Source organism: Stegodyphus dumicola, chromosome 4 (genome assembly GCF_044657685.1).
Source record: "Stegodyphus dumicola isolate Sdum_Otavi_A_Nest chromosome 4, ASM4465768v1".
Lineage (NCBI taxonomy): Eukaryota > Metazoa > Arthropoda > Arachnida > Araneae > Eresidae > Stegodyphus > Stegodyphus dumicola.
Window position 1 is genome coordinate 83044356 of NC_140771.1, and position 13262 is coordinate 83057617.

At 31.9% G+C, this 13262-nt stretch overlaps 1 protein-coding gene across 1 annotated transcript in view; it reads left to right on the forward strand.

The window, feature by feature from the left end:
* Window positions 1–13262, forward strand: part of Sse (extra spindle pole bodies like 1, separase) — a 207686-nt gene that overhangs the window by 15126 nt on the left and 179298 nt on the right. Inside the window, exon 2 of the mRNA XM_085815136.1 lies at window positions 4268–4348. Coding sequence (XP_085671262.1) covers window positions 4277–4348 — 72 coding nt within the window. The 5' untranslated portion in view covers window positions 4268–4276. The remainder of the gene's footprint in view (window positions 1–4267; window positions 4349–13262) is intronic.

Below are 13262 nucleotides of genomic sequence, written 5' to 3' on the forward strand. Positions count from 1 at the left end.
CATAAAGAAGTAGATTCCCTCCCTCCTTTCCTGCAATCTGTAGCCTTGCTTGCATGGTCACCGTAATTTGCACACTATCTGCCACTTGGTGAGTAAGAATAGAGTTGGCGAGAAAATGGAGTTACGTGCAAGTTACGCTTTCTTTTTCATCATTTGGCAAAATCCACAGTCCTATTACAATCCCATTTCTTTATTAATCGCTAATTTAATTTGTGATATTATGTATACAAAAATTTTATAGATTTCAAACTCTCCACTGGTGGCTTATCGTCAGATCAACAAATGCATAAAATTATGAATAATTCCAATTCTTTTAATTATTATTCAGGTTATGTTACTTTTTGAACAGGTAATGGTCATCAGAATACACTAAAACAAGGTTATTCTAAAACTCCGTGCTAATATTTTTATTTAATTACTCTCCCCAATATTTTTTCTCTCAAGTTAATTTTATTTCGGGCAGTATCTGCTTACATTCCTGTGTGATCCCATTGTTCAGAACAGTTGTGACCAACCTGGAAGATTTGCTATTCGTTGTAGGGTACTACTTTTATTCAGTCCTTGAATGGCATGAGTAACTGCTGAAGAAACCTATTACGCCTTGTAATCCATACAGAGCTCTTTTGGTCTGCGGAGGAATTTTACAAGGATTTTATTTTTGATGGAGTGAACCTTCAGCCTCTTACTTGGTTAGGAGACTTATCTCATTGTCTGCAGAACTCTTTCAAAATTAATTTCCTATCCCTAAGCATGTCAGGCATTTTTATGAAATTGCTTCACATATTTTGTAACCATTCACAATGATATGCTTAATGAATACTTTTTCCACATGAAACTCCTATCTTTCTTAATAATTCCTTGGTAATGCTAAGCAGAAATCGTAATTTATTTCACCAATGGTTGTGCGTGCTGGGAGTCATGGGAAGAATCACTGATTTGACAATGATTTAAATTTTAGTCAAAATGTTTATTTTCCATTTTATCAAATATTGTTATTCCAGGTAGAGATCTTTCACTGAAACCATCAAATCTTCATATCAGTAATGTTGCATCAAGCAGTGAGGGGATCAACAGAACGCAAATATCTCTTCTCCAAAGTTTCTGTCAAAATCTGCATATTGATATTGATGAAATCTCTTTAGCTTGTGATATTTTCTCATATCATTCTATTTGTTGTTTGATGACCTTCTTCTTTCTACCACATATTAGGTTAAAGAAATTTTGCTGCCCTAGGTTAAAGTCACCACTAGAAATTGCACTAAATTGGAGGCATTTTGCTGCCTGGCATATCTAAAATTCTTCACCCCTTAGTACTGATGCTCTGCAATTGCACCGAATGCCCTGGCTCTGAGCCCAGCATAACACTTCTTTTAATCTGTCGATTTTTTTTTCGTCATTCTAATTTTCAATCATCATGTATGTCTGACATGTCCAAAGCTTAGTAGCGAAATGAAAAGTTGTACAGTGGTCCACTGCTTGAACGAATTTCAGGCAATAATGTGAAATTTTGCTTCCATGCACATTTACTTTTAAAGTCTGATCTTTTATTTTCTAAAGTATCCTCTGCCTACAGACTCCATTTGAGATTTATTTTCTGTACACAGGTTAGGTAACCCAATGGAAAGTTGTACTATGTAACCTTTAGGCTGATAATAATTTATTTTAAACTTTCTTTGGAGTTATTTTACTTAGAAATTCAAAATGAATGGCAAGGTGGGTCCAGCAGTTAGAATACGGTGGATCCATTCACCTATTTGGCAAGAGTTTAGGAACAAAACTATTGTGCAGACGTCTACTGTGTTACAAAAGGTCTCCACATCGAACATCTGTGCATGTCCATAGAAATGTGAAGAGTTACGTGTTCATGTTATATCTGCATTTGCAAAATAAATTCATTATAGTAGTAAGAGATACATTTTCTTTCTGTAACATTAGTTATGATTTGCCATGTATCTGATAAACAACTCAGTTAAATAGCTTGGTTGAAGAGTTTGGTTGGCAATCAGATGGAATATGTGCCTAACGAAGCGTTTATATAGCCTGACATGAGCTACTAGATTTATTAGCTATAGGTTATATTTCCAGAATTATCGTAACGATTCAAGAGGTGGTTTCGAAAATTTTCAATGATGCGTATGAACTTCATTATCTATATCCATAATTATCGGGACAACTCGAGAGATATCTTCAAGAATTTTCAATGATACGCATGAACTTCGTTATCTATGTCCAAAATTATCGGGAGGATTCGAGAGATAGTTTTGAGAATTTTCAATGATGCGCATAAACTTTGTTATCTATGTCCAAAATTATCGGGAGGATTCGAGAGATAGTTTTGAGAATTTTCAATGATGCGCATAAACTTTGTTATCTATGTCCAAAATTATCAGGACGATTCTAGAGACAGTTTTGAGAATTTTCAATGATGTGCATGAACTCCATTATCTATGAAAAAAATTACCGGGATGATTCGAGAGATAGTTTCGAGAATTTTCAATGATGTGCAGTGAACTGATTATTAAAACATTCTGGCAGATTTCGTGGGATGCCACGCTGGAATACTGCATAAGTCAGGGAGTCTCTGGGTCAAGAATTTCTGCCATGAGAGACACTGATTATTCAAATACCACTGAAATTGTTATCATATTCTTTTTTTCGTTTTTTTTGTGAATTCTTCTGTACTGGGCATCAGTAAAAATAGTTATTCCAAAGTTTTTTGGGGAAAATGTTAGTTTTCTTAGGATCCAAAGATTCAAATGATCTGAATATATTGGTCCTTATATTAATTGTGTGGAGAAACAAAATCACTTTTAAAGCAAAAACCTAAATAAGTTAATAGCTTATTTTTAAATAAATATTCTTTCTTAGTTAATAGTTTCTCTGCAGTGCGTGTTGACTTGTATCATTTAATTTTTCCTCTCTAAAAGACTGCTTATGAGCTCAGTTTTTTTTTAAAATAATTATTTGTAATTTACTCAATGTTTTTTATGTTATTATAGACCAATGAATATGCTTCTGATCCATTTTACATTCATTTTACTTCTACTACAAAAAAAAAAAAAAAAAAAAAAAAAAAAAAAACAGTAATTATTAGCAGAGAGGTGTAAAGGAAATTAAAAGAAAATGTTTGGTTTCTCTATCTGAAGAGAAAAACCTCTGTTGCCCAATGTACAAGAGTTACATTTTTTTATTTTCTTCGGACTTAACTTCTCTAAACGAAATACAGTAGATATAAGATGTATTTATTCATATTTATATATAATCATGTTAATCACATATTCATTAATTTATTTCAAAAGTTTCTTTATACTCAAAAACCTGTTTCATTATTTTTTAAACGATATAAATTTGGACTTGCGGCTCTCGAACGCTCATAAAACCTATCATGCGGCTCTCATCTTCTTGAAGTTTGACCCATCCTGAACTAGGATCTACCAGCTGTTCAGAGTATTGCATTTCTTCAAAAATATGGCATTAAAGAGATTGAGAATGACAATAGTATATAATAAATACTGAATAAATTAATTTCAATGCCATTGAAAATAACAAAAAATTTTCAAAGAAAGTCTACACTAGTGATAAATATGTACTCTAACTGAATTATTAAAAATTTCTTTTAAATCATCTTTTTTTTTTTTAAAAAAAAAAAAAAAACTTCTTTATTAGCTTTTTTAATCATAGGTACATATTACACTGCAAGCTTTACTAAGCTGTTAAATTAAGAATAAACTAAATTTTGATATCATTTAAAATAAAGAATTTTCAAAGAAAATTTACACTAGTGGTAAATACTAACTTCAATTTAATTATTAAAAATTTCTTTAAACTTTTAGTCTTTTTAATCATAAAATAATTCTACTAGGTTTTATTTCCAATTATGAGTTTTTTCTCAAAGTTATCCCGGTTTTTAAAAAACAATGTCCTTGTTTGAGCAAAAAATATTATGGTGAGCCTAGTTGGATTTAAAATATATAAATTCATGCTCACTCCAATGTGTGTGGTACGCACAGCCATGCACTAGTTATTGTTCCATGTATAGCAGAAAATTTGCCAATAAAAACATCAGTTTTATTATGGGTTGAAAGCTGTGGTGCAGATATTTAGAAAGTACTGAAAATTTATGAGTTTTATTTTGGTTTAATATTTTATTTCTCTGATATAGAATTTCTAATTTATTTTAATTAAGTATGTAAAAAGTAAAGGCTTCTATTGCTTTGCTTTCAATTTTGAAGAAATTTCTACATGTTATATATGGAATATTTTACAGGTTTACAGCATGACAGGCAGCAAAGGAATTATCAGGAATCTTCTGAAGCAAGATATTTCTTCAGTCCTTGATGATATTCAGGTGCTTGGAAATTTTTAATTAATAATTATAATTTACTTTGAACATACCACCTTGGGTGCTCTATATCAAAATTGGAGATGGAACTGAGGAGTGCAGTCTTGCTCTTCTTGCCACAATGTTTATTGTGGGCTTGTTCTGATGTTACTTTCAGATAAGTGAGATAAGTAACAACAACAACACTTTAAATGTTATCTTAGGATTAGAAAGTTTGTTCAGTATATAGTTATTTAATAAAATATAGGCAGTATAAACTAAAGATAATACTTTTATTTTAAAGCCCATACTGCACATTTTCAGTGCCATATTGGCATATTTTGGTTTATTTCTTTTCTCACGCATTTGGCTTGATGCTAGGCACTTTTTCCGCCAAACTTTTTTTTTATTAAAATTTTTTGTCTCATTTTTACTAAATTTCTATTGGTATTTTTCTTTTTAAAATTTCTTTTAGTTTTATTCCAAAAAATGTTTTAAAAAAAAGCTGATGAAATAAAAAACAAGCAGAAAAAAATAGTTGTATTTACCATTTCTTAAATGACTGAATAAAATATGCAGCACTAAAGTAAAAATTAACAATAATTAAAACTAAAAAGAAAAAGAATCATATGAATCATACACTAAAAGAAAGATACTCATATAAGGCTAAACAACAGGCATAGAATTAGAAACAATATTTAGTATAGCAAGAAAACATTTCTCCTCTAGAATGCATGTGATAGCATATGAATTCAATTAAATACAAGTCTAAGTATTGGTGGACGGTACCTCTTTGGAATTTGTTGGATATTCCTGTATTTGTCTTTGGTTGTAAGAATGAATAATCTAGTTTGGCCTTGACTGTTCCCTCTTTGACATTTCTTATATCAGGGTGACTCACCACTTTCTTGTATCACCCTGGCCCCTAGCAAAAGAAATTGGTGAAAATGAGATTTATCTATTTGCTAATTGTGAATAGTGCCATTAAGATGAGAGCACCTGAATTCTACCATCTATTGAAGATTTTCCAGTACAATATCTTTTTATTTAAGATTTGTTACCTGTTGCTCCTGCTTCGTCACCTTTTTGAATTATGAAAACGATCTGTCAACAATAGAGACGAATTTCTTTCTATGTTCAGCGATAGTAGGACAATGATTGCATGAATGAAAAATAGGGATGACTATCAGTATTGTTTTATACCAGATTATAGTAGTAAAATGATGAATCTTTCAAATATGAACTAAGACTGTTTTATTTGAAAGATGGCACCTACCAGCAGCCAACAGTAAAGCTTGTCAGCATTGGTAGTTCGATTCCAGGCAAACCCGCTGGCTGCACAGTCATTTTCATTGTTCTCCTCATGTGTAATGGGAATCCAAGCTAGTTCCCTTAGAAAATCTTCCACGAAAGCAGCTCTTCCCTTAAGCAAATAGCCATTGTATGCCAAAGAAAACTAAACCAAACCAGATGCCACGTAGGATAGCTAAAGTATAGTGATGACTATCAAAGTATATGATATATGTTGTGCAGAAGGATACAGTACATTCTTCAGGTAATAGTGCATACTTTAACATAATTTGGTAAGTAATAACAGCAAGTACACATAATTTCATTGTATTGTTTTATATACTGCTGCTTTCTGTGTAGTTTATTACACTAATGTTATCAGTTTCTTTGGTCCTGATCTCAGAACATTGCTGTTTGCCTCGTATTTATAGAGTGCTCTTTCGCTCTACTGCTCAGTTGTTTATGGATCTGCATGGTCATCAACTTTGTTAAAACTAGATCCTATTCATCATCAGGATCTGAGAATTTGTTTTGGAGAATTCAGAACATCTATCTATGTTTTAGAGAATTCAGAACATCTATCATATCTAAGCCTGTATGTTGATTGTTATGAACTTGAGTTAAGATGTGAATGGATGTCTCTTCATCAGTATTTCATTATTAATTTAAAATCTAATAGTCCTCTCCAGATCTGTAAGATTGATGACTGTAACGAACATCTTTTCTCTACACATCCTCTTAACATTCTCCAATTTTTTGAAGATGTGGATCATTGCTGGAAAATTACTGCTTATTTGATGGGAAGGTCCAGCCAGTAAAGCATCTAGAAATCCCACTATGGGGTAACCCACAAATTGAGCTTCTGGATGTGTTTCAACATCTTGATAACAGGAACACTAATGAGAAAAAATACAGGCAACTTTTTTTTAGAATATAGGGATGAATATAATGCTTTTATTCCCATACATACAGATGGGTCAAAATCAGCTGGTCATGTAGGAGCATTGCCCTTAATAAGATACCATACTGATGGCAAATGATTGTGTGATGCCTGTTCTATATTTAGCGCTGAATTGACTGCTCTTATATTAATCTCAAAGTATAATTTATTCTGACTCATTAAGTGCTGTAAGAGCTTTAGTTAATTTTATTGGCATCCATAATCTTTGACTGGTGGACATTTTAAGTTTGCATCAAAAATTAAAAACTATGTGTAGGAGATTCTTTACTGCTGGGTCACTAGCCATGTTGGTACAAAAGGTAATGAGCTAGCAAATGCAACAGCAAAAACTTTTTCAATGACAAAGGTTTGATCCATCATAAATTTCTGCCCAAGGGTCAAACTGTCAACATGGAGTTTTGAAATGGCTGCTGGAACGTATCAGGCAGGTTTGGCTAAAACTGTACTGGAGTGGATAGTGAAATTTACGACAATGCCTGTCCGCACATTGTGATCCATGTGCTCAACTAAGGTGACTGTTCTTCAACATCATCTTATTCTTTAGATTTGATGCAAGTTGATTTCTTTTTCCTTCCTTGCCTTAAATTACTGATGAAAGGCTTATGCTTACCAGATATTGCAGATATCCAACAATGTGCGACTATGATGTTTTGAGTGATTCCGCAAGAAGTGTTTGCTAATAGTTACCAACAGCTTTACAACCAGTGTCAGAAGTGTGCTGTAGTTAATTGCTTTGAAGACCAGTAAAGCTGTTTTGTTTGTAACTTTTGTTTCTTTTATTTTCCAAGACCAATCATTGAACTTTTCAGACCCACCTCATATTTTACAATCAGAATCATATTAATAGTTCAGTTACTTGAAACATGCATTATAATGTTAATTTAAGTACACTGCACACTCACAAAGAAAGAAAATAAAGGGGGCATATTTCTATATCTCCCGTTCTACTGGTTCGATTGACGAAATTCAAACTGCATTTTTCATGTCTCGAAAGAGCGACATAGTATATATATTAGCATTGTTCTAACATGAGTATTTTGACACAAAATCGGACTTTTTCTGCATTAATATGCCAATTTTTCCCATATTTCGATTCTATGGTTCAAAATATGCCTAGATATTAAAATTTGTAATTTTTGGTGAGAAATTTAAAAATTTATCTTGCCGAATTTTTTTCAGTTTGCTCTAAGAATAATTCACTTGGCAAACTTCTTAATTTATAGCAACCTATTTTCTTTTGCTTTCTTTTCTTTTTGAGTCGGAGGGGGGGAAGTCATTGTTCATACTTTCAAACAAATAAAAGGGGCAAAACAAAAAAATAAATTTTAACAAAATGCATACAACACATTTTTATTATTATCTCTTATAATAAATATGCCAAATTTCAAAATATGCCAAGATGCGAATTTACATATATCTTAGGAAATTTTTAATAAAAAAAACTAATTGTTTGCAGGTATGCTTAGATATACATCTACTTTAAAGTGATGGCAAAAATCTTATAGGTTATAAAAATGAAAATTTCTTTTGAAAAATTTATAAAAATTATTTAAAAATACAAATTTTGAAAATAAATCATGAAAAATTGTCAAATTTGATTTGAAATTAACCTAAATTTTGAAATCTGAAAGGAAGAATCAAGTAAGTTTTATAAAAAGAGATATTAATAAATATATATCAAATTTAATTAACATTGAGGAGCTAAAATTTTGAAAGCTAATTTTTAAAAAACTATTCGTGCAATTTTTACAAAACTTGGCAGTTTGGCATAATTTGTGTCATAGAATCGAAATATGGAAAAAAATTGGCATGCCATTTCAGAAAAAGCCCGATTTTATGCCAAAATACCTATATTAGAAAAATGCTATATATAAATATAATATACAGTACAAAGTCCATAATCCAGACTTGTCGGGACTTCGGCGATTCCGGATTAGGGGTTTTTTCGGATTATAGATCATCAATTTAAATCTGGTAAGATGGCATGCAGAAATTATACAATTAAAAATATGAAACCGTAATTTATGAAATAAAGAGCAATTATGATCTAAAGGGTATCAAAATTTACAAAAAAAGCTTAATATTTATTTGTTTACTTTATTAAACATTTCTTTCAATGTAAGTTGTTTAAGTTGCTTCAATTTTTGCTAATACTTTCTCTTTAATTCTATAAACAGACATAATTTCTTGTTCAGTTACAAAGTTCCACTGTTCAAGTCCTGTAATTGCTGTGTTGAGAATACCGACTAACTTGTCAATTGAAAATTTTTTCATTTTCAATAACCTCTCTGTCACTTTCTTCACTATTGGAAGCGGTATATTCTGGATTTAGAACCATACTACAAATTTCGCCGTCCGTTAATTGATTGATGATTGGGGCATTGTCGTCACAATGAAAAACTTGTTTTATCACCGCCTCTCCACATTTCTTTACAAAATCCAATAACTGGAAAATTTCACGGGGAAAGTTTACAATTGGGTGTCCCTTGTTTCTTGGTTTTTTTTTTTTTTTTTTTTTTTTTTATGCCAAGATCGATGCTAGGAAGGCACAATTTCAAGATGGCCATTTCACAAAACCAAAATAAAAAGTCAAAGAATTGCAGAAACTCTGTGTCCATGTACACATCGATCTGTTTTCACTTAAAAAAATATCCTAGAATTGCACAAACTAGGCATTGTGCACTGCCTTAAATTTGTCCATGTACACATCAATCTATTTTCATTTAAATAAAATAAGGAAGCTAAAACAAAGTTAAAACTATTATGGTATCCAAAAGGGAGGTTTCATCGCCGAAATTTAAGAAAAAATGTCACTAATCGAAGGGGCACCCAATTCTACACTAGAGCCAATTTCACCTTTAGTTTGCGATGTCTGAAGACCTTCAATTTCATGGCTATCATCTTCCTCACCATGAAATGCGGTAGCTGATTAATCCATGCCATATCATTTGGCCACAAATTATGTCGAGCATTTTTTAACGTATCTGGAGACACATCCTCCCAACGCGCATACCAAAAAAGAAAAAAAAAAGTTTGTGCCTTTGAGGTTTGGATTATAGATCATTCCGGATAATGGACGTCCGGATTACGGACTTTGTACTGTATATCCTAACTCGTGCTTTCAAGAAAAATGCAATTTTAATTTCAGCAATCAGCCTAGTAGAACAGGAGATATAGAACCGTCCCCTCCTTTTTTTTTGGTGCAGTGTACATTTGAAATTCCATGAAAATGAAATGGCCTCATAATGAGTGTGAAAGCCTCCTGGTTTCTTCCGTTTTTTGTGCCCAAAAGCACCAGTTTATCAGATTTTAAGGCTGGTAGCTATGATATATGTATAGATAAGCATAATTGCCAAATCTCCCAGTTTTTCCATCATGTCTCCTGGTAGATTATCAAATCTTCTGGTTTTTAAATTTCAGCCTTTACCGAGGAAAATGTTTCCCAGCAGTAAATTAAATTTATTGAATTAATGAAGCTTAAATTAAATAAATTCCATTCTCTTACCTGTAATGATTTTCAGAATAATTTTTCTGATTGCATTTTATTTTATCTGAATTGTATTTTTATTATTTTATTGATCTTCTTGTAAATTTCATTCCATCAGAGGTGTCTCAGTCTAGTTTAGACATTTGCAGATTTTTATATGGAGATATTAAGCAACATTTAATCGGTTAATATTTGTATTTAACTTTGCTTTACTTCAATATATGGTACATTACTAAGTTTATTCCTACAAATATTATGCACATTAATTATTAATTTTATTTCCAGTATATTAAAAATACTTTGATAAATAAAAACTTTCCTTCAATACTCGCAATTTTCTCAATGTAAAAGTAGAAGAAAATTAAAGAAATAAAACTAACCCAAGGACTACTTTTCCATTTCGCCGGTGCAAATATCGCCATGCAGACTTTATTGGCGACAACACACAGTATACACATAAAAAAAGGTTAATGTTAGTTGTAAGAATTTTTTACTTTAGAGGCATAAACATGGGATAAAAGTTTTTCTAATGGGTCTTTCGTTTCCCTTCTCCAAATAAATTCCCCTAAGATAACTTTTCAGAAGAGGAGGGGCCCTTCCTCTGTGTTTATTTTGCCATTTGGTGCTACCTCACAGTCTTCCTATTTCTTGTGTGTGTTTGAGTTTCTTCCAGGTTTAAAGTGCAGTATGATTTCCACGAATCTGAATATATTATAGTTCCTTTTTTGATATTTTCCTTAATTGCTTCTTATATAATGCTCATGGATTGGTTTGGCAGCTTCACAAGGAAATATTCGTTCATTTCACAGCAAGCCCCACCACAGATCCACTGCTGTGGTAGAATCCGTCCTGCATTGTTTTTGCGCTTTGTGAACATACTTTCATCCACTTAGACAATGATACTAGGTCCTCCTATTTTCTGTTTAAGGAAAGAACACACAAACCTCGCACATATTGTTATTCCAGTCCATAATTGTTCCGTGACTAATTTTCACACCATTTAAGTGAAGTTAATTCTTTGCTGCAGCCACAAGTAAACCTCACATACTACAAGAAATTCAATTTCAGTGACTCAAACCATGTGCCTTTCTGAATACTTCTTTTACTGCAACAAACTGAAAGGTTGCAACACCATTGAAATTTGTCTCCAAAATACAATTTCATTTCATAATTATTATTGCAAGTAGCAATTTTAGGTAAAATACCTTTCGCTTGAAAGAATTTGACAAATTCTGGGCAAATCCCAGAATCCAAATTTTCATTGGTTTTTATCAATTTTTGACATATTAGGGAAAAGACGTGACTGATAAAAAAATGGCCGTGACTTGTTTTGAAATGTGGCAGTAAAAGTTTACCAGCCAGAATATACCATTTGGCGTCGGTTGTATAATTTTTGGCGACTTTATTGCCTGTACCAAGCAAATGGGAAAGTTCCAGAATGCATTATATAGTGAATTCAAATGAATTCTCAAGAAGTAACCGAGCTTTGAAGATTCCAAGGTTGGCAGCTATGACGTGTGTATGTGTGACAAAAATATGTAAATCAAAGTATTGATTTAAATTTCTAGGTAACTCTTTTTTAATTTCATTATTTCCCCATTGTATCATAAAAATTTTAAGTGCTTATAATAAATTCTCTAAACTGTGTCATTTCAAAATTAATCCATGCCATATCATTTGGTGTTATTGCAACTATCACCAGATTTTTCAGAATGAGTCAAACTCTAGCAACCATGCATACAACCATTTTCAAACTAACCATGCTCTTAACAGTACTTCAATCAAGTAACATTGCTATTTGGTGTGCGTTCGTTTTGTTGTGTTCGAAGTTCCATTGTTTTTTTATAAACAAATCAATTAATGCAAAAATATTTTGCATTAATTTTAAAATATGCGGTTGTAGAGTATGAGATGATGTTGAATCTCATACTCATACTGATGTTGAATCCCAGAATCCAAATTTTCATTGGTTTTTATCAATTTTTGACATATTAGGGAAAAGACGTGACTGATAAAAAAATGGCCGTGACTTGTTTTGAAATGTGGCAGTAAAAGTTTACCAGCCAAAATATACCATTTGGCGTCGGTTGTATAATTTTTGGCGACTTTATTGCCTGTACCAAGCAAATGGGAAAGTTCCAGAATGCATTATATAGTGAATTCAAATGAATTCTCAAGAAGTAACCGAGCTTTGAAGATTCCAAGGTTGGCAGCTATGACGTGTGTATGTGTGACAAAAATATGTAAATCAAAGTATTGATTTAAATTTCTAGGTAACTCTTTTTTAATTTCATTATTTCCCCATTGTATCATAAAAATTTTAAGTGCTTATAATAAATTCTCTAAACTGTGTCATTTCAAAATTAATCCATGCCATATCATTTGGTGTTATTGCAACTATCACCAGATTTTTCAGAATGAGTCAAACTCTAGCAACCATGCATACAACCATTTTCAAACTAACCATGCTCTTAACAGTACTTCAATCAAGCAACATTGCTATTTGGTGTGCGTTCGTTTTGTTGTGTTCGAAGTTCCATTGTTTTTTTATAAACAAATCAATTAATGCAAAAATATTTTGTATTAATTTTAAAATATGCGGTTGTAGAGTATGAGATGATGTTGAATCTCTCATACTCATACTGATGTTGAATCCCAGAATCCAAATTTTCATTGGTTTTTATCAATTTTTGACATATTAGGGAAAAGACGTGACTGATAAAAAAATGGCCGTGACTTGTTTTGAAATGTGGCAGTAAAAGTTTACCAGCCAAAATATACCATTTGGCGTCGGTTGTATAATTTTTGGCGACTTTATTGCCTGTACCAAGCAAATGGGAAAGTTCCAGAATGCATTATATAGTGAATTCAAATGAATTCTCAAGAAGTAACCGAGCTTTGAAGATTCCAAGGTTGGCAGCTATGACGTGTGTATGTGTGACAAAAATATGTAAATCAAAGTATTGATTTAAATTTCTAGGTAACTCTTTTTTAATTTCATTATTTCCCCATTGTATCATAAAAATTTTAAGTGCTTATAATAAATTCTCTAAACTGTGTCATTTCAAAATTAATCCATGCCATATCATTTGGTGTTATTGCAACTATCACCAGATTTTTCAGAATGAGTCAAACTCTAGCAACCATGCATACAACCATTTTCAAACTAACCATGCTCTTAACAGTACTTCAATCAAGCAACA